Here is a 26,487-nt window from a genome sequence, read left to right as displayed (position 1 = left end):
TTAACTCGAGAGGATTATTCATATTATGCAGATGAGAAGAATGTCTTGTTGTACTTTCTGTCTGGTAAGCATTTTTGGGCTTCAAATCAGAAGAAATCACCATTTATGTAAACACGTGTGGATCCAACTCCAAATACTATCAAAGCGGCTCTTTTATTTCAAAGGAGATTGATAAAGCAAATGAATAAAATAATTTGTCATCACAAAAATGGTTTCATGAGTCACTAATAGCAAAACTAAACATCTCGTGGGAAATTTGCCACTTCACTTGCAGACTTAGATCCAAACAACTTTAATGACAAATGTACTCCCCCCCCAAAAAAAAACATCAACACTTTTGTTTTGACAGTACAGACCACGAGTCTCAAACTCATGGCCCGGGGGCCAGAGCCGGCTCGCCACATCATTTTATGTGGCCCAGAAAAGCAAATCCTGTGGTTCAACTGCATGTCTCATGCTAAAATACCAAAACTGGAGATTATAGGTTACAGGTTTTTAAAATGTGGATGGAAACCGGAGTACTTGCTCAACAAAACATTTGAACCTTGACCCTTTGAACCCTCGAGTTGACTATGAGGCAAACGTGCTAACCGCTACGCACCATGTCGCCCAAATTGAAGACATTTCAATAGTAATTCGTTCACCCGGCAGTCGATTTGCACGCCCTGGACTGGTCGATACAGTTTGCTTTTAATAGATACCTTTGGCAGTGAACTAAGGCTTCGAACAACCTTTTCAGCGGGCAAAGAACTTGTCAGTCTGCTATGACCACCGTTTGCATCACGCAGGGCAACGCAACTTTACACAACTTTAGGTTGTTTCGCTCGCTGTGCCGACAGGCTCTCTGCCCTTCTTGAACGTCCATCTTTTGCTTGAATAAAGCCGTTTCCTTAAACTGTATTGCACATTTTGTTCAATAATGCTTACGAATACAGCTTTAACCAATTTAGGAACCAAGTGACAGAGACATAAGCTTTTCAACAAAATCACAAGTATCGTGTTTCTATTTTTGTTGAGTGTACCTTTGACACGAGGAGCTCCCCAAAGTGTTTACTGTAGAGTGCAATGCCAAGTAAACAATACATCACATGAGATCATTCATTTGATATCCAATAAGTTCAGGGCTCAATGTTTCAACAATCCACAGTACATTTAGAATAGACTTGAGTCAGATGCCATCCACAGCATCCCAATTAATCAGCATCAGCTCGCTTTGGGATTCGTCACCGATGTCAGAGGACGTTCACCTCCTTTCATTGTTCAGGTTTCTCATCCACTCTTCCCGCAGTTCACTTGCCCTCTGCTCTCCTTCGCTTTGTCTCTCTGGCTCTGCGAAGGCTTGGAGTCTCCTCTAAGGTCGCTGACCACAACTCGGAGGGTTCTGAACTTGTCCATCCTGCTGCTCTGGGCCCCCTGATTCCTGATTTCGGAACCCTGAGATGCACTGAGCGAGCGCACCGGCGCTCGGCCGCGCTCCTTCCCGGACGGATGCCGTGGTGTGGTCCTGGTGCCGAGTTCCTCCGGGTGCTCCATGTCTCTGATGACCTCGCACAGGTAGCGGGCCAGGTCCTGACTGGAGAAGGAGAGGGGCTTCTTGGAGCGGCGGAGTGTCAGAGGAGAGGACAGGGTCTCGGTCTCTGAGGGGGGTACGGCCAGACGCAGAGCAATGATGGCGCTGCCGTTCCCGTTACACATCCCCTTCCTGTTGTGCTCGCGGGGGGGCTTCTTCTCGGGGCAGGGGGTGATGCCTTGCGGATAGCTGTAGCGGAGCGACTGTGCCGAGCTTGGATGGAGGGAACGCTGCAGCTCCACCATATTGAAAGCATTCTGAAAGAAAGAGGGGAATGAATTTCAGAAATAGGCCCCCTGTGTAATCTTTTTAGGAACTTAAGAGATAATAGAAACCGGTAGTGCCACATGACACCAATCTCGGGCGGCTCAGTCACGTGCGAGCAAATGAGGCTGCTCTTGACACAGAAATGAAGATCCAGCTGGAAGGAAGAGACGTTGGCAGTAAAAGCGCACCATTAGGCCATTAATTAATTTTCTGATTGCAAAGAGGGGAAGCAGCTATTACCGGCACTATTAAAATAGTGGAATTAGCAGCCTTTTGTATGGCTCAATTTTACACGCCTGCCTCTTAGGGAGTTGACAGGAGGCTTTCCTTACAAACAATTGTACTGAATGCCTGCGTGTTCTCTTATATGTATTCTACAAATGAAAGATCCTGCCGGGTGATCATATTCATAATATTTACATAGTCCCGTGCATACATTTCAACCGTGTAAGCAAGGCACCAGTTCAGAGGCCAAACTACCATCACGCAAAACTTCAACATGTCTCGTGAGTCTTCGGCATCGTGAACATCCGTACCAGTAGTACCAGTGACGGCAAAGATTTGACGACCAGCACGTGACTGGAAAAGGAACTTGTGATGTAGGAGATTGGCAAACGCTGACTGCGGAGTACAATATGACTAAGGAGCAAAAAAAAACAACGTCTGCGATAAAATAAAAAGGATGGAAAGCTGCATTTAGTCATATCTAAAGAATAGACCCCCACTGCTGCGCGTTCATCATTGTGAGTACAGAGTTTATTGTTTTAAAACGCTGACAAAGCAGAACTTCCAAAGTGGTACAATTTTAGTTAGGCATAATATGCCGCAAAAGTCAAACAAAACAGCAAATCTCCTGAAACGTCTTCAGCTCAATAGGCATCTAAAGCATATATGTTCAATATGTTTTGCTTTTTCTACAACGATGAGTATTATCGATTAAAATGGAAGCAGAATGTGACCGAGGTCAGGCGTCTTGACAAATTGAAACACACAAAAAAATGAAACTCACATATAATTCTGAAGTTTCCAAGTTGTTCATCCATCCGTGCATTGTCTACACTGTCATTTAATTCATTTATTTTTTTTTTGTCCTGTTTCCAATATTTTCGATGCGAGAAATTAAAACTTTCATACAAACTGCTGGATTTTGTGCTTAGTTCATGAGTTACCTCTTTAGTCTTCAGTTTGATTCAAGTTCCATGTGGCCTTCATTGGCCTTCAAAGACTGTGTATCTGAAATTCTTTGGAACCATGAGTATATATATATATATATATATCACACACAAACACAAACAGGGAAAACAGAATACAGCATTAGCAAGCATTGTTGCATAATCAGGTCCTGGATAAAGATCGGGTGCATTGTTTCCCATGTCTTTGGATGGCTTATGAATTATAATGTACAGTAATCAGGTCTGCTCTCTCACATAGACCTTCCCCCTGATAGGCTTTCCTCTCAAAATGTGTTTTCTGAAGTGACGTCACTGAATTATTTCATTTGTCTTCCTCCATTTTGCATCTCTATTTGGCGAGAGCTGTTAGTCAGCTGCCGGTCCCATGGCGGGAGGGCGGTCATAAGTAAATCCAGCAACATTTAGCTCCGGGCGCAAGATTCGTGCGCCCCAACATGGTCCTGTCTCTTGCATGAGGAGGAGCCACTGAGCATACAAATTTTAGCAAGCGTGCAAGATTTTTGCCTCCCCAGGGCGAAAACACGTCACCAATCAGACAAAACAGACAGACATCTATCTTGCTCATCGGAAAATAGATATGAATACATTCGTTTTTTAAATATGTATTCATTTTTTCATGTCTTGTTCAAGGTAATGCGGTGAATGGCGGGGCCGTGCCCGAGCGTCTTCTATTGGCCAGCCACCACTGGCCGCGAGCCTAATGAGGACAAATACGAGCAAATGGGTGGATGGATAGTATTTTCTTGCTTGCACTATTTACTGCTTTCCCTGCTTCTATGGGTTCTTCTGACTCCATTATTCCTTTCACACCAACAAACCAAGACAAATCTTCAGCTTTCTTGTGGGCTTAATTAGGTATCCTTTGATGTCATGTATTGACTAATCACATCATTCCAAATATTTACCACAACAAAGTAAAGGCTTAAGTTTGTTACGTAGTACATACACATTAGGAAAGGGGTGGGGGGGGGGGGGGGGGGGGGGATATAAAATGAAACACTAATAATGTAAACTCTGTCCTTAATCCCTCATTTTTCCCCCCCCTCAGTGATGCCACTGTGTGCTATTAAAAAATAAATATAGCATAACAGTAGTTAAAATGGTCCACAGGGATTTACTCATATATCACAGTGTGCCAATCGACCAGGTGCACGACCCTATACCCATTTATTATTTTTATTATTATTATTATAGCTAGTAAATAATTCATTCAAATACATGGTATAGGAGTTGGTAGATCAGCAACAGTGACATACAGTCAATAACATCTTACAGGAAACACACAAAAAAAAATGTCTGCCAGACGTCATTCCAAAAATGAATAAGCAAGACAGACATCAGTCAGTATGTGTCCTCCTCTCACTCCTGCTTGGCGATTCACTGCCTGCAAGCTTGCCTATATTTAATATACGTAACTATGTTTACTTTCAGTTACCTTTACAACAATAGCGTCTATTTATATTATAAAACTAAATGCAAATCAATGCATTTTCATTCAGGCATCATTACTGCGACCACAGACCCAGCCAGTCCCTGCTCTTCACTTAATGCAACTTCTGATATGCACTGCATGTGAATGCACCAAATCAAGTGTATTTTCTTTATACAATTAAGACAATGCTGTAAGTCTAATGTTCCACTTTCTGCGTGAGGCCGGCAACTCTGCTTCACTTCCACACCCGCTCAGGACCTCAGCATAATTTTGCCCAGCAGCATTCTTTAAATCAAAGGTGTCGAGGCTGCTCCCGATGGCGTGCAGCTCGGAAAAGAAATCCGACATACCGTCATTCACCGGGTCTGAGTCGGAGCTGACAATGCAGGTATGCAGCATTTGCCATCAGCTCGTGGCCAAGTCGTCATGAACACAACAAAAAGGACGCAGTTTCTGTGCTGGATATGCTGGATTCATAACGGTACAGATTTAACAACACTTGCAGAGTTTTTCCTATCAATACAATATATAATGGACATAAGCAAAAGCAATCCATAACATGAAAGTGTTGCGAACAAGTGGTTAAGACAGTAATTATTATTTCATTAATGGAAGCACTAATTTCAGTAACCCCCCCCCAAAGAAAAACAAAACACAAAAAAAACAGAAAATTGTCCGAGACTTCTGAACGCAAAACATATTGTAGCCTGTAATGTTAACAGCACCACAATGTTTTAATTGTGTGGCCAAAATGTCTCAACAAGTGGCAAAATACATCATTATCTATTAGCGGAACATTACGTAAATGTTCATAATATGAGCTTCAATACAAGAGCTTTTCCGTATTTACTCATATAGTGGCGTGCGTATTAATTCAAGTGTACAAAGTAACTTGTGTCTTCAGGGTTAACGCGCTTATGAGCGTCGAGGCCTTGTGAAGTTCATTTGTCATAATAGTATTAAATAACATTTTAATTTTCCTTTCAAATAGTTACTGAAAGTAAATTCAAAAGAATATATATTCATCCTACTGGCACTCGCACTTTAATTCATCTGGAGTGCTTCCATAGGCGTAGCTGTTCTGTTAGCAACAGAGTTAGCTAAGCAACGTAGCCGTCATTGTGAAGGTATTGACAACCACCTTTTTAGCAACAAGTGTGCAGTAACCTTGTTTCCCAGTGGGCAAAAAATGGAGGCAATCAGAATCATGTTTATTCACTACGCAAGAGACATAATTAATGTATTGGTGGATGATGCACCTGTCAATTTATTGAAGAAGCATGGTGTCCATTAGGTCTCCAAATGTAATTGTTTTGTGCTGTGCCTCACAGTTCTTGACTCAGACCTTTCTGTGTGGTGTTTATCCTCCCGCCGTTGTGAGGGTTTTCTACGCGCAGTCTGGCTTGCGCCTGCATTCCAAAAACTTGCATGTGATTCTGAAGACTCTAATTTCTCCCACGAGTGCGAATGTTTGCTTGTCTATATGAACGCCAGTCCAGACTGTCAGATAGAATAGGCTCCAGCTCATTCGTGACCCTAAACAGTGATAGAAAATGGATAACTAGATGGTATTATGTCAATACACAACAAATAAATAAGCTCGTTTTGATAATAATAATAATAATAAGGCAGCACGGTGGACGACTGGTTAGCGCATCTGCCTCACAGTTCGGAGGGCTCGGGTTCAAATGCACCCTCACCTGTGTGGAGTTTGCAAGTTCTCCCCGTGCCTGTGGGGGTTTTCTCCGAGCACTCCGGTTTCCTCCGACTTCCCCAAAACATGCAAGGTCACTTAATTGATGACTCTAAATTGCCCGTAGCTGTGAATGTGAGCGTGAATGGTTGTTTGTTTATACGTGCCCTGCGATTGGCTGGCAACCTGTCTCTCGCCTAAAGTGAGCTGGAATGGGCTCCAGCACGCCCGCGACCCTGGTGAGGATAAGCGGTGTGGAAAATGTGGAAAATAATAATCATAATCATCATCATCTTCATCATCATCCATGCAGATTTTTATTTGTACTGTACATATTGTTATTTCAATATGACTATAACGATGTATTTAGAATCAGAAATCATTGAATTGGGCATGTTTACCCAACGTAATATTATTGTTATTATTCCTATTAGTTGTAGTTTTATAAGCATGCCCATTGGCAGGGAATGCATTTGGTACCTTGGCCTTCAGCAGGGATTTACCTGACTTCATCCACCTCTTAATACCATCACTATCAAAAACACAAAGAGGACTTTCTGGCCCTGTCTCCTCACCTGAGTAAAGCCTACATAGTAAACATACTGTACATTCTGTATGCTTGAAACAATAATGGATATTTATAATGTTTACTACCTGGTCCTGCTCCCCTCCTCCTTCCTCGTCGTAGTTGAGCACATTCTCCCGGATGTCCTCCCACTCGCTGTGGTGCGCCGATACATGGTACACGCCCTCTTTCAAGTCCTTGTGTCTCCTCCAGCAGGAGTACAGAAAGAGGCCCAGCATCAACACTGAGGGGTGCCAGAGAGCGGGTAAACTTTGGGTTATGTCCACCCCAACACCCCAAGAAATCCAGGAAGTAGGTGAAAATGAAATGTACAACATAAGTGGGAAGGGCTGAGTGAAGCGACACGTGGTGAATGAACAGCGTGTATTTCTCACACAATGTAAACAAAAAGAGGAAGGCGGCTGGCATTTTGCAGGCTATAGTTAGTCCAAAAAGACCTATTAGTTCCTCTAATTGTGACGGTGGAACATACTAATGGAATACAGACCCAGAGGCCTTTGCATCCTTTTCCGTATATGTTCTCTATCTTATCAGGCGCCAGGTCCCTGAGGGCCTCTGGACTGAATCGCTACCCGTCCCTGCTTTAAGTCAAAGCCTCGCTGGTTCGGCTGAGAGCACACAGTGGAATCCTGCCAGAACGCGCCGCGGAAAGGTCCTGAAGCATGCGTATCAATCAAAGCAATTGTGTGCTGATTTATACATGGTGGACTGACCTTTGAAGTCAATTAATCGCAACTGTTTTCTCTTAACTTTTTCTTTCCTGACTATATGTTCTACTAGTTAACACTGGTACCAATTGTTTTCATTTTTTTCTGCCTGTAGTTACATTGGTGCTTCCCTCGCTTATTACTCATTCAGTAAGACTGTGCTCTTGTTTTTTATTTCATCTCTCACACTGGATGGAAACTATTTCCAGCGTGCGAGGTATCGGTCGAATTGGAAGTTGGCAGACAAATCACATTAGACTGGAGTTACAATGTACAGTAATTGCTTCTAAAGAGAAGCATGCACCAGCAGCCCTTTGGGGTCACACGTACAGGCAGGTATTCATAATAAAGTCACCACACAGAAATGCCTTTCCTAATTAAAAGCTACCGTATTTAGTGCGACTTCACTTTCACTCCTCTCTATACTGGATTGTGCACAAATTGTCCGACCAGACCCAGATAACATCACTGAAAATACCACAATCCTGATGAGTGCCACTGAGACTTCATCTGTGCTCCTCGTCTGCTGAAAGGAGCTGATCATAAAAAAAATATATATACAATATATGCGATGCTCTATGCCTGCCCCAACAGCCCACTCCGAGGTGAGATGCAGAGTAGGTGTGCACCGTGATCAATAATCACTTGGAGTGGACACAAACACCACAGCTATCCATCCATCCATAATGGTGCTGCCTCGTTGCCCTCTAAGCGCTACCACAGCCTGCACCGCTTTGTGCATTATGGATGAATGGGGGAAAACAACCACAACATCTTGATCAAAACACTTGATCCCGTTGGCTGGAACTGCAGTCGTAGGTTAATTAGGAGTAAAGAGCACTGAGACAGTATGAAACATCAGAGGACGGATGGGGGACAGAAGAAAATTGATGAAGGGACAGAAGGAAAACATCATTTATTCTCACGGGATAAAACAGGCACTTTACATGATCCATGGCCCATATGGGTTGTTAATTTGTCCCACTCTTTGCTCACAAATGGGCACATTCGACGACGGACTAATGAGGCTTGGCCGATCAGACATAAGCCAGGCTCAGTCAATAGCCCACGCCGGATTCACACTCCAGTCTGTCTGTGATGCCTTATGTAAAGTTTAATAATGGATGATCATTTTAACTATTAATGCTCACCGAGGAAGAGTCCCCCTTTAATTTAGCACTAAGTTAGTGGAGTATGTAGCCTATTGGATGTGAGCGCTTATGTACGGCCGTGCTTCCTGCTGTGACAAGACTGGGGATGAAATAGACTGTACATACTGTACAACCGGATGCTCATTGCCCATTTGTAAAACGGCTTCATCTTTATGTTTTAATTCTGGGAGCATATTTATTCAACTCGGTCTATTAAAAGGTGTAGAAATGTAATAAGTCACAGAAGACTGCTCGTTTGTTTTTCTTTTGATAAGTTCTATTATGCACCTGTTGCCTGCTCACAGAAACGACTGCTCTGCCACGGTGTCAGCCTACTTTAAATGTACAGCACTCTTTTGGAGCGAGTCTGTGCAGGTGGGGCATGATTTGAATTCATCATCAGATGTTGAGGTTTGCGCTATACATTTGACTTTCAAGTGTGCAATAAGAGTCCCAACATGAGCCACATGCCCCGGAGGAGAGTGTGTTATGGAGGCAGGGTCCGTGTACCGAGGCTGGCCAAGCGTTTTATAAGACTATCTCTGACACGAAGACTCATAAACAACATGGCGCCCCTACAGAGACGAGCGAGGGCAACAGCATTCAAGGCACTCACACACGTTTGCCCTTCTACATATATGAGGACCCGACATATACCGGAAGACCTCTGGAATTAACTAAACCACGACCAAAAGTGTTAGTTTGTCTTTTTAAGTGCCCTGTGTGCTACAAGGGCATCAGCACATACATATTTAAAAAGGCAATAGCGGCGGCGGATGTGGTTAGTTATATAACGGGAACCTTTCAAGATCTTACACAAGTTACGACGCCATCCAGCATCACTTTTATTAGATTGTTTACACTGGTGGACTGTGTACCTTTGCTGGCGCATTGCTAGAGGGGAACTGATCAGTCAATATTCTGTATGCAATATTTTATCAGAAGACAAATAATAACGAACTGAAGCTGATGGCGTTGGTTAGGAGGTAAAATAACAAAGAAAAAAAGTCTATTCTGGGATCTAGTCCAACACCTCTTTTTGCGACTGAAATTGTTGTACAATTGCATGTGTACTGTTACAACTATAAACAAATCGCTACAGTTTCTACCAACCCCCCAAAAAACAAGACACTTTATAGGCCTGTCAATGCTCAGCATTTGTTTGTATAATTATCATTTTTTTAGTAGTTATATCAATTTTAATCAGCAACCTACATTCTCAAGGGGACCGTGACAGTAGTGTAGAGCGAGCATCTCTCCAACAACTGTCTGCATTTTCTTTCTGTCCATCAGGATTTGCAAAATGTATTGCACACATTTCCTATGCTCATGGTGGAAACCTTTGGGGGTATTTTGTATTTAACCAAGTGAATTAACATTGACATCTGCTTTTAAGTATTTGTAATCTTTTATTTTAGAAATAATTTGCTCCAAACCTAAAGCAAAAATTACTCTCCTGTACTTACTCATTGACAATCTGATAATAGCTGACTATAAATCGGCGGCTATCGGTAATCAATGAGTGCACTCTGGTATTAATATCGACATGTTTTTGTACCCATAATGGCCTTTTTGAAACGTTTTTTTTTTTTTTTAAATCACTGAGTAACTGTATATTTCATATGTCACAAATTTAAATTATTTCATTTTACATCATTCTTACATGTTGTGATCTGGTGATCATTTTTAAAATATGTATTTAATATTTTGTATATTGAACAACCACAACTCACATACATACACTATATATGTACACAGATATATAGAAGGAAAGACAAAAAACATTCCAGGGGAAGTGAATGAGGCAATGTTTGAGTATAAAATCAGTTGGAGAGATGAAAGGTAAGGCAGGGAGTGAAAATGACCTTTGAATCCAGCGTGTAACATTGAAAGCGATAGGACACAGCAGAGAGAGGAAACAGAGAAAAACAGAAAAACACAAAAGAAGCTCGCTGATTCTGTGGAGACTTTTATGACTCTGCTGTCATTCACAAATTACGACATGTAATGTCCTTGCTTTGCTGATCCTATTGCACTGCAGACATTTGCTTCACCTTGCACCTTATTTACAACGGGGACATCTTCATTTGGCACAAGAGATGTACAGCATGTGAGCAAACCGTTATGAGACACACAAACAGGCATGGCAAATCAAAACAGTACATGTTTTGGACTGCTAGCAGCATTAAGTTAATAAAGAAAGAGACAAAGCCAAGTGATTGTGAAAGATGAGAAGGCAAACAAAAGCATGTCAAAATGACAAGACAGGCCAAGAGAAATACAAGAGTCACCACAAGTAGAAGAGCACATAGTCAACATAGCTACCTAGAAAGGCCGTCACACAGATGCTGATGGCAAACATGGAGCTGAGGCTCAGGCTATTGCCATCTTCGTTATGGAACATGGCGAGCGTCACCTCGCAGTGCCGTCCGCGGTAACCCTCGTTGCACTGGCACGTGTAACGGGAGGGCGAATGAGCCACGCAAGTGCCATAGCGACACGGACGGCTGGCGCACAGCGTGTAGATGCACGTTTTGCCTGAAGAGCTCTGCTTAGTGATGTGACCTGGAGGGCACCTGTTCGGAAAGGAAATGAGACGTTCGAGACTATAAGCTCAATTATACAGACCTGATTATCAAATCTGTCTGACTTTGTATGAAACAATAATGCACTGTTAAGTGTCAATGCTATAGACTTTTTTAATGCATGCATAATGTCAACTGCTTCGTATGGACAGTATGTATGTACTGTTTGTACTCTATGTACTATATGTACTGTACATACACACACACACACACACACACACACGCATCCAAGCTGGGTTAGCTCATGGGTTAGCTTGGGGGGCACATTTATATCGCTCAAAAATGCGCGCGGATATAATAGTATTGAATTTTCCATTATAGTTAGTTTTTTATATTGTTTTGACTTTTGTTTTTCAAATTCACTTAGTTTTAATTCATCTTTAGGGCAGGTTTGCTAGTTGTTGTTGTTGTTTTTTTAATGCTTTGTTTTAGTTGAGTTTTGATTAGTTTCAGTATTAGTTTTAATTGTTTTTATTCGGGGTTTTTGTCAAGTGTGAAGAAAAACACAATAAACTGTGAAAATGTCATGTTGTTGCAGTAATCCAAACACCTGCTGTGTCAGCGAGACAAACTCCTTGTCAGCTTTCACATCTGCCTTTCACGCCGGGAAACAGCATTATGAGACTTCCGGCAGTTGTCCATTCTTCTGAGTTTTCCCCAAAAGACGAAAAAACAAAGTGGAGGTTCCATGAAGGCGCTAGCTAGTCGGTAGCCGTATGACATCACTTCTAGGCGACACGCGGTATGTGAACTACAATTCCCGAAAGACTATTTGACCTTCCTTCCGTATCTGTAAAATAATATATATATACATCATGTATGAAATTAAGTGACAAAGACGAAAACGGACATTTTCTCCGTAATTATAGTTAGGCTTTACACGATCAGGATTTTTGGGGCCGATCACCAATCAGCGAGTTTAAAAAACGATAACCGCTCACCGATCCGATCACAAGATGGAGCAATGTGTCTATTTAAATAAAATCATTTACTGTATATACTTGCGTACTGTATACTGAGTATGTTCAAAAGTATTCTCTTGTCAGATCGTGTATTCTAATCAGTCAGGTCAAACCAACATTACAACATGACAGACAAAATGGGTGCTAACTTACTGTAATTCAATTACTTTGTTGTAATTAAATTACTTTACACACACCAAACCTTTCGAGCATGATTCGATAGAACCCCGGCATGTTTACGTACAACCGCTTGCTAGGCTACATAACGTTTTGTTGCCTGCTTGCGAGCCGTATCGTATTAAAAGTACATGATCGTACCTCGAGCATCGGGAATATATCATAATGGTATGGGCTTAATTACTACATTTGCAATTTTTGTTCTTCTTCGACCAGACCAATAACGTAATAAGTTATTATGTTATTGGCCTCAAGTTATTATGTTATAGGTCCAGGACTTTTATTATGTTGTTGGCCAGTTATTACGTAATGGGCCTATTACATTTTAAAAAGGGGAAATTTATGTTATGAGCCGTTATCACGGTTTGGTAAGTTATGTTTTTAAGTTATTACGGTATGGGCTTCTATAAAGTGTTCTCTGTGACTGTTTATCACAACTACCTACTTTTCCACTTTTGTCTGACTCAGCTGAGTTCTGGGGCGGCCCCCAGCGCCCTCTATTGACCAGCTGTCACTAGTTTAAGGATAGTAACGTGCTAAACTTTCGGAGTAGATTGCGAGACCTTTTTGCTTGCAGTCATTTCCTGGTCTTTGTTTTCCAGAGTGAAAAAAAGCTGGCAGATGACAAGTTTAATGACCTCCTTAAGCTCTGCCGCGTTGTTGTTTCATGATTTTGGAGATAAACATGACAATGATGCAGATGAAGTTGTGAACATATTTGCATTTGGAAACTGACCATTGGGACCTTCAACATACAACATTAAAGAGGTGAGGCTTCTTGAGGATGAGATGATGCAAAAGGCAAGAAAAGCAAAACAAACCATGTACACAAACAATTCTTCAATTTAAAAAGAAGAAATTAATCAATAACCTCTAGAACAAATAAAGTGCATGATTGCATATTTTTCTCCTTGGTGAGTAAAAAACATCGAGTCAGTTCAAGAACGCTCTTAAAGAGGTAGATATATCATTGTCAAAGTCAGTAATCGAGAGACGCCTTCATGAATGTAAATACTGAAGGTTTAATGCAAGGTGCAAACTACTGCTAAGGCTCAAGAATGGAAAGGAGAGATTAGAATTTAATAGAAAACATAAAAAAAACTGTCTCAATACTGCAGTGTATTGGGCTACATTAGTATCTTCTTCTAAATGTTGCAAAACTGATAGGATGGCCCTTGTGAATACAGACCGATAATGACCCAAAACACAGACTGAGAGATTCGAAAGGAAAAACATACCAACAAAACAAAAGATAAACAGAAGATAGAGATGGTCCCAGAAATAAGTACCAAGTTGCTCTTCATTTTGATTGGTAATTTGCCTAGTAACCTTTTGATCAAATAAAATTAGAAGATATTCAATTTAAAAAATGGTTGCAAGGGGCAGAACAATATTTCAAACTTATTGTGTTGGAAAATAGGCACAAAAATCTCTAAATGCTTCTGGAGTTTCAATTGTTCACTCTCTGAAAAATGTGAAAAGGAACCGAGATGCTAAGATTGGCTTCTCAGAAGTAGTCCCTCATTATATTCATGCAAAACCTCCGAATATTTTTCACCTCTTGCCCTTAACACCTTGTACCCCGAGGCTGTGCTGTAGTCACAGAATTCGGCTGTTCGGGTACCGTGTTAAGTCACTTGCAGTTTAGGAAGAAGAAAGACGTTTTTGGGAGAAGGAAATCAAATGGCGGTCATGCTGACTTTAAATGCGTTGTCAATACAGTGAGAGCTGTTTCTTTCTAAGGTAGACATCATAAAAAAACCTATTGTGTGTCAAAATTCCATTGTTTCTCTCTCTCGCTCCGTCTCCCTCTCTTTCCGTCTCTCTCTTTTTCCCTCTCTCTCCCTCCCTCCCTCTCTGCATTGCGATACCTTCATAGTTTTTTGTTTTTTTTTAACTCATACCCTGCAGTATATAGTATTTGTGTTGCACACTACACAGTGGAGCATATCACACACACGCAGGCATGCGAGGAGCGATATCACAGAATGAAAGGGGCGTGCAAATTATGTGCACCTTCTGGGTTGGGGGTGGGGTTGGTGCCTTGCTCATGGGCACCTAAACAGTAGCCAGGTAGCAGACTAGCATCCCTCCAACAATTAGTAGGCATTTTCACTTTGTCCACTTCGTGACTGGAACCCTTCAGTTCCAAAAGCACAAGTGCTTACAGATGAGCTCCTGCTGTCCCATACGAATGTCTTCCTATTTACAGTATATAGTTGTTTGTTACCTACTAAAAGGTGCAATATAGTGCAGACCTCTGGTCGTGTCCATGGTCCATGCCCCACCCAAGTATCATGGAAAGCAGGAGAATTCTGCCCTCAAGCAGTGAGATAAATAACAAAAAGAAGTGTACAACAGTTTGGCCATGGCAAAGGTCTGAAATCCCAGGGTGTTGTTGTTTAGTAATGTGATGGTCTGAGGCCCGTGTATCCTGTGTGTACTACTGGTTGAAAACAAGGTTGTATGTGCACCATACTAGTATAAAGAACATGCCCGCACGTGCAAACTTCAAGGGCTGTTTACTATTCTTCAAACTCACCGTACCTGCACTCATGTTGCCTCCAGAGGTCTACACAGACTAGGGGAGGGGAACAGGGGTGTTTCCTGCAGGCTTCTGAAGAGCAGCCAAGGGAGACGCCCTGAGCAGAGACCACCTGAAGCCCCTCTGAAGGCTGCTCCCTGTCGAGGGAAACGGATCGACCGCTAAATCTCAGGTCTCGCATGCAGCCTGTAAAGGAGGAGAAACAAGTGCCACAAATATACAATAAAACAACAGACCTCAGGCAAAATCCTTTATGTACACAAGCTTAATCCCTGGGAAGGAACTAACCTTTAATACACAAAGAATATAACACCTGCAGACCAAGGGGCACTAATGCCCTCATGTACACAAACACAACACAGCCCTTAGGCTAAGTTGCATGGACTTTTTGGGACGATGTTGTCTCAACTGCCCTTTTAATTTGTATCTATTTTTTTTTTTTTTTAATTTTCACCAAAATGAGGTCGACCACATCATCTAAATACAGAGCAGTGCCACTGACTCACTTTTGCTCATTCGACAAAACCCAAAGGATCACTCTGAGCCATATAGTGAGGAGGCATCACAATCAATGACTCCCTCAATTTAATGTGTAGTTAACTCCTCTGGGTACTCTGTATTATGTTACCAGTTAATCTCTACAAATTAATTTGCTAACTCAGTGATTGATCAGCCATCAATAAGGCTATTTAGCCAACAATTAGTTCACTGAATCACTTTTCTGAACATTGAACGCTTCCAATTAGCGGCACCTACCAAGGAAGCTTCTGTTGTGTCCCGAGGGGAAAGAGTTTCCAAGCATCACAACAGAGGGGTCAATAATGATCTCCTGACTCCGCCCAGGTGAGGCCATTATCTCTCGACGCCCACCGCCCCCATCCACGCGCAGGGTGAACTCTCGACCGAAGCGATCCAACTCCAACTCGTGCCACTCGCCATCATCCAGGTTATGGAAAGGCAGTGTCAAATTGTAGTCTCCGTCTCCGAGATTGTAAAAAACGGCCAGCAGACCCTGAACAACCTGAAATATTCAGTTGCACAGTAAACATCAACTTTTTTGGGATGGGCTCCAGATTAGTGGGATCAAAACTGTCATTCTGGGATGGATTTGTGAAGCTTTGGGTCTGCTCCAACAAATTATGATGTGCTGTCTTATCAGTTACAGTATGTCTGTGTGAATCAAACTGTAAAAATGGGTGACACAAATTCTCCACTGATTTGGATTGCTGCCATTTTGCACTGTGGGGACTGGCAAACACGGAACTTGATCATGACAATATAGCTTCACTGGAGAGCAGAGAAAAGCAGAAGCAGAGAAAATGGTTGGGCCAAGTAATTAAAAACAAAAAACAAACAAAAACAAAACAAAACAAACGAAGACTGTGGTGAACCTTCCAGCAAAATGGAAATCAAACTTTCAGTGGCAAAAAGGAATGCTGCAATTTTGCAGTTGCTTGCTGCACAACAGAAGAGCGAATCATCCCAAAGGGAAGGTATACAAGAGCCAACAATTATCTTCAACAGTTAAGGCTGAGTGAACCCGATGGACTCAACCAATGAGGGGCTCCAATAACTGCAGCTCCTACATGTCTAAATCTTAATTGGAAACAGTGGGGCAAGATAATTCACATTCAGCCCAGCCTGCATTAACTATTGCTCACTCAGCAGGACATCTCAGATGGCTCTACCCCAGTAGAGACACAAAAGCACACAAACAAACACACATTCTCACATCCTGGCCCAAAGTCTATAATACATAAATCAATAAATATTGTTATTACATTATTAAATTAATATTAAAATAAATACATACATTAAAAAAAACGAAATAAACTACATATTACGTATGTGAATCTGTAAACTTGCAGAACAACTCCCATTGATCAGTACACCTTTTCACATAAAACAGTAATATTAGTTTTTAATTGATTATTTATTGAGTTGTGATTTCAATGCAAAAATCCATCTAGGCCTTTCTATAGCTATACACTTTAGACTGGTCGTCATGTCATGGTAGGCTAGATATAGACAAATGACAATTCACACCTACGGACAAGCTTTCAATTAACCTAACAAGCAATGTTTTTAGGACGCTAAATGCTTCTCCACCGTGCTGCCAAAAGCAAAAATCATATACGGTATGTATATTACATGTTTGCAGTGTATCTGCTGCCGGCCTCTGGCAAACTTTGGTGGAAAATATTGATATTATCCTATGTCTATTTCTAAGAGGCAAACAGAGATGAAAAGGCTCCTGTGTGCTGTAGTAGACGCATATCAAATCTTTTATACAAGCTCACCTCTTCATTCTACTGTCACTAAGGGAGAGCTACAAGGGAAAGAGAACAACGTTTCCCTTATGTTACGTAGAAGTCCCAAAGAAGAACAAGCCGAGGCCAAAACATTAAACAGCACTAAGACAGGATGTTTGCCAAAGTTATTCAGAATTCAGCCTCAGTGAAACAGGTTCCTTGCAAACAGCTGACCTGTGATTTTATAAAATGTGACAGTCCAAACACCATCTGACAGCCATATATCTCCAGGTGCTGTTTGAATGGGATGAAAGTTATGAATAATAAACAAAAAAAAACAAAAAAAACAACCTCATAATGTTCATGTCCTGTCAGCAGTGTGTCATTCACAAGTAAGTGTGAATACATTGCATTTATATAGTGCATTACTACCTAACCAAAAAAAATAAAATAAAAATACACAATCATTGCTTTCCCTTTGATACTCTTGGGAGGTGGTCGTAGGCCACTCCTTGGAGCCGGTTTTGATGAGCAACCCACTCCACAGGAGGTTTGGCAAAGAGAGAGGCAGGCAATGTGAGAATATCACTTGGAGTGAGCAGTGTCAAAAGCTTCAAGTGCACTGCCAGAGACGTGACCTTCACTCAAGTGCACTCGGTCCTCCAATTACTGTGCACATGCTTTCTCTTGAAAACATTAACCAGAGAGAGAGAACAAGATTAACCTTTTTTTTTTTTTTTTTAATAGAACACTTTTTTTAATAGAACACTTTCCATAGCGATTTTCAGACCCATAGGCTACAGTGTGTCAATCAGCAGCCCCCTCAATAGCCGCTAATATTTCAGGAACCCTGTTATTACTCACTTACAGCCTGACAAGCATTCACCATCCATCCATCCATCCATTGTCTTCCGCTTATCTGAGGTCGGGTCGTGGGGGCAGCAGCCTCAGCAGGGAAACCCAGACTTCCCTCTCCTCAGCCACTTCATCCAGCTCTTGCGAGGGGATCCCAAGGCGTTCCCAGGCAAGCCGAGAGACGTTGTCTCTCCAGCGTGTCCTGGGTCGTCCCCAGGGTCTCCTCCCGGTGGGACGTGCCCGGAACACCTCACCAGGGAGGCGTCCAGGAGGCATCCTAAACAGATGCCTGAGCCACCTCATCTGGCTCCTCTCAATGCGGAGGTGCAGCGGCTTTACTCTGAGCCCCTCCCGGTGGGTAAAGTCACCTTATCTCTAAGGGAGAGCCCGGACACCCTGCGGAGGAAACTCATTTCGGCCGCTTGTATCCGGGATCTTGTTCTTTCGGTCACGACCCACAGCTCGTGACCATAGGTGAGGGTTGGAACGTAGATCGACCGGTAAATTGAGAGCTTCGCGTTCCGGCTTAGCTCCTCCGGCTTAGCTCCTTCAGACTGATACAAAGTCCGCATCACTGCAGACGCTGCACCGATCAACCTGTCGATCTCCCGTTCCATTCTTGCCTCACTTGTGAACAAGACCCCAAGATATTTGAACTCCTCCACTTGGGGAAGGATCTCATCCCCGACCTGGAGAGGGAACTCCACCCTTTTCCGACTAAGGACAATGGTTAAGGATTTAGAGGTGCTGATTCTCATCCCAGCCGCTTCACAATCACCTGCGAACCGCTCCAGTGATCACGGCCTGATGAAGCCAACAGAACCACATCATCTGCAAAACACTGAGGCCACCAAACCGGACCGACCCCCTCTACAACTTGGCTGCGCCTAGAAAGTCTGTCCATAAAAGTTATGAACAGAATCGGTGACAACGGGCAGCCTTGGCCGAGTCCAACCCTCACTGGAAACGAGTCCGACTGACTGCCGGCAATGCGTACTAAACTCTGACACCGGTCGTACAGGGACCGAACAGCCTGTATCAGGTGGTTCGGAACCCCATACTCCCAAAGCACCCTCCACAGGACTCCCCGAGGGACACGGTCGAGCGCCTTCTCCAAGTCCACAAAACACATGTAGACTGGTTGGGCGAACTCCCATGCACCCTCGAGGTCCCTGCCGAGGGTGTAGAGCTGGTCCACTGCTCCACGGCCAGGACGGAAACCACACTGCTCCTCCTGAATCTGAGATTCGACTTCCGGACGGACCCTCCTCTCCAGCACCCCTGAATAGAACTTACCAGGGAGGCTGAGGAGTGTGATCCCCCTGTAGTTGGAACACACCCTCCGGTCCCCCCTTCTTAAGAAGGGGGACCACCACCCCAGTCTTCCAATCAAGAGGAGCTTTTTAACCACCTCGGTGACCTCAACCCCAGAGATTGGAGAGCCCGCCTCAGATACCCCAGACTCTGCTTCCTCATGGGAAGGCGTGTCAGTGGAATTGAGAAGGTCTTCGAAGCATTCTCCCCACCGATTCACAACGTCCGAGTCGTGGTCAGTAGCGCTCCATCCCCACTATACACAGTATTGTGTTGTGTGCACTGCTTCCCACTCCTGAGAGGCCGGATGGTGGACCAGAATTTCCTCGAAGCCGTCGGGAAGTCTTTCTCCATGGCCTCACCGAACTCCTCCCACGTCCGGGTTTTTGCCTTAGCGATCTCCAAAGTCGCATTCGGCTTGGCCAGCAGGTACCCATCAGCTGCCTCAGGAGTCCCACAGTCCAAAAAGGCCCGATAGGACTCCTCCTTCAGCCTGACGGCATCCTTCACCACTGGTGTCCACCAACGGGTTTGGGGCCTGCCATGTCGGATCGGCATCTTCCCCCACCATCGGAGCCCACTCACTCAAGTGGTGATCAGTTGACAGGTGATCAGTTGACAGCTCCGCTTCTCTCTTCACCCGAGTGTCCAAGACATGCGGCCGCAAGTACGATGACACGACCACAAAGTCGATCATCGAACGGCGACCTAATGGTGTCCTGGTGCCAAGTGCACGTGTGGACACCCTTATGCTTGAACATGGTGTTTGTTATGGACAATCCGTTGTGAGCACAGAAGTCCAACAACAGAACACCACTCTGGTTCTGATCGGGGGGGGGGGGCGTTCCTCCCAATCACGCCCTTCCAGGTCTCACTGTCATTGCCCACGTGAGCATTGAAGTCCCCCAGCAGAATGATGGAGTCCCCAGCGGGAGCGCTCTCCAGCACCCCCTCTAAGGACTCCAAAAAGAGTGGGTACTCTGCTGTTTGGTGCATAGGCACAAATAACAGTCAGGACCCGTTCCCCCACCCGAAGGCCTCTCGTCCAGAAATAAGGACGTAGTGACATTCCACGTCCCTAGAGCCAGTTTCTGTAGCCGGGGATTGGATCGCCAAGGTCCCCGCCTTCGGCCACCGCCCAGCTCAAACTGCACCCGACCTCTGTGGCCCCTCCCACAGGTTGTGAGCCCATGGGAAGGGGGACCCACATTACCCTTTCGGCCCCATGGGTGCAGGCCCGGCCACCAGGCGCTTGCCTTTGAACACCACCTCCAGGCCTGGCTCCAGATGACCCACGTCCAGGCAAGGGAAACCTAGATCCATATATTTTGTTCATCGTAGGGGTTTTTGGACCGTGCTTTGTCTCGTCCCTTACCTAGGACCTGTTTGCCATGGGTGACCCTACCAGGGGCATGAAGCCCCAGACAACTTAGCTCCTAGGATCATTGGGACACACAAACCCCTCCACCACGATAAGGTGACGGCTCAAGGAGCTCAAGCATTCACAGAAATCACTATTAGGGCCACAGTAATCATTTTAACGGCACACAGGCACAATCAGAGCCATCATGGTGGAGAAACAAGTTTAGGCTCACCTCTAAACGGAGGTATTCACTCTGCTCCTGAGAGAGCAGGCTGAGGATGACACCAAAGGCGGCACGTGTTCGAATCCCAGCCTGGACTCTTATCTGTCTCGCAGGCAGGGACCATAACAGCTGGAACTGAACGTGGCTGCGTCCATCAAAGGAAAACTCAGGAGCCGCTTTTTCCCATCAGGAACACACAAACATGTTCAATTAATTTAGCTGTCAACTGGGAAGTGCAAGAAAATATCACAGTATGGATTGCTTCTGCTGAAAACACAAAACACAAATCTTTTCACTGGGGCACAGTGGTATTTGTAAGGTTGTTTTCTGTGAGGTTAAACATCCTAACCCCATTGCTTTCCCCAAAAGCTTCAGCAATCACTGACAGCGATTCAAAGTGCTTACGCTGGTCACACTCTGGCCCAGTAAAGCCAGATTCACACTGGCAGCTGACAGGACCCCACTCGCCATCGCATCGCCCCGTCTTGTCACAGTCTTCTTGTCGCTCTGTGTTGGTGCAGTGGTCATCCATGAAATAGCAGCCTGGCACGCTGTTTACAGATTCAGCGGGCGAACCGAGGTCATAAAGCTGAGCAGAAAGGGGCAGCAGGAAAAAAAAACTTTAGTCGAAAACACTAAATGAAGGTCTAAATATTTGAGAAACTGGATATTTCGACATAGACAATAGCAAATAGTAGGATTTGCAACAAATAGTAAAGCACTACATTATATAGATGTTCCTACGCTGGTCCACGCAGCAGCATCGGTGCACACTAGGGAAATGCAATGGCACTCATCAGAGCTCCAAAGAAAACCTTGTTTCGATTACCACCAATTTATATTCCGCATGTGCCTAAATGATGTCTTTAAGATTAAGATGTCACAAAAGAACTGTGCCGACGCTTTGTGGTGGTATTAACGATGGTGAGCTCCGCGGCATAATCATGTGACACACATGCTGTGCTTCGAATGGTACAGTGAGTGGTTGCAGTGAAAAATATTCAACATACATTGAAATAGGGTTCGGACATATTATTTTGAAAGAGTTCATATAAATACAAGCACAAAGGCTGTTCAAGAGACTAAAATATATGTATTTATAATTCCTTGTTTGAATCATTTACTGTACTCAAAACAAGCTAATTTAGAATATAGAAAGTGCAAACACATTTACAGTACAATGACTTTTGACTACAAAGACAAAACTGCAAGAGTGATCTTTTTTCAGAGGTAAAAGTGGCGGCGTCAACATTCTATTCTGCAGCACACCCTTGAAAATAGATGGAAATACTGTACAATATTCAAGTTGAGTCCTTCATTATCTCCTCTAACAATGATTCAAGACAGCAAAGAAAAACACCTTTTCATTCAAACCATCCTTGTGGAGTCAAACAAAGCCTCATTAAAAAAGCCCCACATGCTACTGCTATACATTACCTTGCTGTCCAAACGTAGGTTTCTTATACATCCAATATAGTGTTTGTGTTGCAGCTGTGGGTATTCGTATGATGAGTTCACATTGACCCCTCCCAGTTGCAACACATGACTTGCATTCAGATACCTGGGACGGAAAAAAAGAAAATAAAAGTATCAATACACGTGTGAACAGCATGTAATTTGAAAAGGCATTGTAAACAGCAAAACAGCAGGAGCTGTCAACATTGAAATGTATGGTCTCATTCTTTACTGGCTAAGCCTGTCATCACTTTTATGGCTTTCTGACAACAAAGGTCACATTTTGTTCCTGTTCTGTTTCATTTTGGAAAAAATAGCTGAAAACCACAGTATTGTACAGAACTGGTGAAGAAAAAGAAAAACAGACTGCTGTCCCTTTGTTGCACGCATTTGTTAATTCAAATGAAATTCAACGATAAAGTTATATAGCAAGTAAGCAAGAACTTCAACAGTATTTCTCCTTATGTTTGACATGAAATCTTCAAGAACAAACAACAGAAATAAGCATAACGGAGGAATACACAGTGTAAGCGTGTACGTGTCTTCGGGTCCCTTATAGATCCAAGTAATCATTGAAGGGACTCAAAGCAGATATCTGTGTTTTGTTTCGAAATTCATTAAATATGTGATGATAGCTGGGATAGGCTCCAGCACGCCCGCGAGCCTAGTGAGGAGAAGCGGCTCAGAAAATGGATGGATGGATGGATGGATGGATGGATGTTTGAAGATAAGTGCTGAAAACATATGCAAAGACAAAACAATATAGTGCTGGACTGTTGAGCTACAGCTTAAGCATCTTTTTCACCATTTGAATTTCCTGATTTTGTGGGCGGGGCTAAAACACAGCCCCTTGACATCATGGGGCGTGGGCGTATACTTTTTAGCGCGTGCTACCTCCCCCACTATACAAGGACAAAGTGACATCATTCTGTTTGGTTGCTCGGTTGAGTGTTAGCTGTGCTTAGCTTCCATAACGAGCCCCATTTACTACTCCGAGCTCACAATGGCGACACCCCGAAAATGCATCTTCCTTCGCTGGATGCCGTAGTTTACAGAACAGCTCGGTGACGTTTTTTTAAGCTAAATTAAGAAATAAAAAACGCGATGGATTGACTTTTTGAAGCCACAGGCAGATGGCGAGCTGAACATCAACGCGACTCTACAGTGTGCATTTTACGGGCGATAGTTTTATCGACATTCACCAGAGACGACATGGCTTCGCGGGTAACTAGATACTAGTGAATGGGGCAGCGCCAACTGTCTAACTACCTGGGTTTCCTCCTACCGTCCGTGTTCGGCTGTGACATTGTGTCACCGACAACGAGTGTGCTCATTTTTATGATTATAGTCCACACTAACCAGTTTTGAACTTGAGCCTCCTGGTGTATTTCTACATCATGTAAGCTATTGTAGTGTATTTTTGAAGAGGGACATTTTCACAGGGTAGTGGGAGGCCTGCAGAGGTGTTGACGGCTTCAGCGATTTCTTTTTCAACTTTAAGCTTCAAAGAGGACAATTGCATTCCTGAGACCAAATGCTTATCCATAGATTTCCCGTGCACTTTATAGGGCAATATGTCCTCTGGGTAAGCCATGAGGAGCCACAAATGGGGGCTGTTTGTGTAGCATCAAAGGTTACGATCGCCATTTGGTGGGTCAAAAGCAGACTCATTCATTCCTTTGGGGTTTCGGTTGATCCACTGATAAGAGGACCACCTGCTGGACAAAAAAGTGACACCGAGTATAGGTAAGAGGAAGTAGCTGTAAAATTCAAACCTCAGTGAACCAATCAGGCCTAGGGGCGGTACTTAAGTGTACGCCCACAGATGCGAGACTTTCTAAGCTCGTGACCAACATTTTCGGGGCTGGGCTCATAGCCAATCTGACCATGAAAACAGCTGTTAAAACACAAAGGCTTGTTCAATAAACCCGATTTAGCCCAACCGCCTGTGTCTCGGAGTATTCTTTGCTTCCAGCTTTCTCAGACCCGGAGAGTCACCTCACGATCACCCCTTCAGTATGTTTGATTCCTTTTGGCGCATCCATTCGACACGCCCACAGCATCTGAGAGCTGAAAGGTGGCCCTTATTATTCAAGTTTTGAAACCTGATTTTATATACTTAGCGATTTGTTTTCTTCATTCAAATTTGGTAGGCTTGTTAGCATTACTCTTCTCTGTGGTGTGTCAAATTTCCACGCCATTTTTTGGGCCTGCTTAGTCTCTTACGTACTTACTCTTCTTTCTTCGCATGCTTTTTAGAGCATTTCCACTTTTAAATATTTCTCGCACTGTACGGTGTTTTAATTGTACTTTTATTTTTCTCTTTGTTTTAAATGTTTAAATGCTGTTTTTGTTTTTAAATGCTTTTAATCATGTAAAGCACATTGAGTCAACCTTGTGTATGAAATGCGCTATATAAATACATTTGCTTTGCTTTCCTTAGGGCCACTTTGATAATAAGGTTGCTTCATTGCGATGTAGAGAATGTCTACAAGCACGTACCATAATAAGGAAATGACACATTTAAATTTTTCAGAAATTGTTTGTCGACATTATTTTACCCCTCAGAGAAAATGTTGGAATACTGTATGATGATAATCAACACTGAGTCACAAACTGATTTTCAGTGGGGTTCCAAAGACCCTTTCAGATTATTTTAATGGGAACTCAAGCCTTAGTGAGGAGAGACAGTACAGAAAATTGATGGATGGATGATTTTGAAGGTTGAATTATTCCTACAAGCACGTATCAGCACACTTTAATGTATATTTCATGAACATAGTTTGTTATCATTTGGCACAACTGTGTTTTCATTTATGTGAAATTGATGGGTTTCTCTTTAATCCTGAGGGTCCGACAAATAGGCATCTAAACAAGACACATCATAAACATGATATAAACACTACACATATATGTGATGAATAGATTTATATGCAATTTATTTATTGCTATAGTACTGTGTACAACTGTGGCCATGAAGAAACCAAAATATGAAAATGTAAATACCTGTAAACCTGTAAACTGTCTAAGAATGTATTTCCTACTGTTCTGCCTATATAGAATTCAACTATACTTCAGAACGTCCCAACGTATACAGCGTATATCATCATCTGTCTCATGTGCTGACTTTTATGCTGTATACCGTATGATGGAACTTACTTGTCCCAATTGGGTGTGATCCCTCGAATTTCACAAGAGGAGCGGTCTTCAGTCATTGCCCAAGAGTCCACACCTTCTGTCTCCATGACAATTGCAGTGGAACATCGATCCATAGTAAAGCGCACTTCCTTGAATTGGGGAGAAGTACAGTGACAACGGGGGGTTCATCACAGGGGGTTTTAAAAAATAAAACAACATATTTTAGAGAGAGACCTCTCCCACAAGCTATAAACTCATTTATATTTATTAAAACACACTTTTAAAAAAAAACTGTATTCATATTAGAATTTGAAATGGCAAGTATAAAAATATAATCTGTAGAAAAAAAGTGTACTTTTCGTACTGTATTGTCTATTTATTCAATATGTGTCTTCAAGAGGTTCACCGGTTGGCTCTGTGACAATTGTGAGTGTCTGGCTGTGAGCTGTGGTTGAGAGCAGCTTCATGCAAGCGCTCATCGTGTCCATTTTTGTCACTGATCTATGCGACTGTGGCTCTCCTTTCCTACATGCGAGGACTTTACAGATTTCCCCAATAAAGGAGAGATTTCGGCCGTAGACAAGTAAATCCGTTCCACAAAATAGCGGAAGGTTAACCGCAATACAGTTTATTCACAGTTGCTTTGTGTTTCAATTTCTGAGCCAGACAATTATTAATTATTTCTAATTCCCTCGGCCGACTGGTTAGCACATCCGCCTCACAGTTCTGAGGACTCGGGTTCAAATCCCGACCCCGCCTGTGTGGAGTTTGCATGTTCTCTCCGTGCCTGCGTGGGTTTTCTCCGGGTACTCCGGTTTCTTCCCACATCCCCAAAACATGCAGGCTTTGTTAATTGAAGACTAAATGGTTCGTAGGTATGAATGTGAGTGCAAATGTTTGTTTGATTCTATGTGCCCTGCGATTGGTTGGCAACCAATTCAGAGTGTACCCCTGTACTGTAACCCTAAATGTATTTGTAATATTACTTTTGCTTCAGTATGAGGTTACTTTAATTGAGC

At 43.2% G+C, this 26,487-nt stretch overlaps 1 protein-coding gene across 3 annotated transcripts in view; it reads right to left on the bottom strand.

The window, feature by feature from the left end:
• Window positions 1-213: 213 nt before the first annotated feature.
• LOC133402830 (neural-cadherin-like) overlaps window positions 214-26,487 on the bottom strand; it is a 112,820-nt gene continuing 86,546 nt past the window's right edge. For 2 of the 3 annotated variants that reach the window (XM_061677008.1, XM_061677009.1), the window contains 9 exons: window positions 25,490-25,617; window positions 22,313-22,436; window positions 21,281-21,464; window positions 20,885-21,051; window positions 15,625-15,889; window positions 14,871-15,054; window positions 10,925-11,175; window positions 6,810-6,964; window positions 214-1,827 (listed from right to left, as the gene is read on the bottom strand). In XM_061677008.1, the coding sequence (XP_061532992.1) occupies window positions 1,270-1,827; window positions 6,810-6,964; window positions 10,925-11,175; window positions 14,871-15,054; window positions 15,625-15,889; window positions 20,885-21,051; window positions 21,281-21,464; window positions 22,313-22,436; window positions 25,490-25,617 (2,016 nt within the window). In that variant the 3' untranslated portion in view covers window positions 214-1,269. The remainder of the gene's footprint in view (window positions 1,828-6,809; window positions 6,965-10,924; window positions 11,176-14,870; window positions 15,055-15,624; window positions 15,890-20,884; window positions 21,052-21,280; window positions 21,465-22,312; window positions 22,437-25,489; window positions 25,618-26,487) is intronic. The other variant, XM_061677010.1, reaches the window with a different exon arrangement.

Source organism: Phycodurus eques, chromosome 5 (genome assembly GCF_024500275.1).
Source record: "Phycodurus eques isolate BA_2022a chromosome 5, UOR_Pequ_1.1, whole genome shotgun sequence".
NCBI lineage: Eukaryota > Metazoa > Chordata > Actinopteri > Syngnathiformes > Syngnathidae > Phycodurus > Phycodurus eques.
Note: the sequence above shows the minus strand (reverse complement) of the source record. Positions and strands in the feature narration are given on the sequence as shown.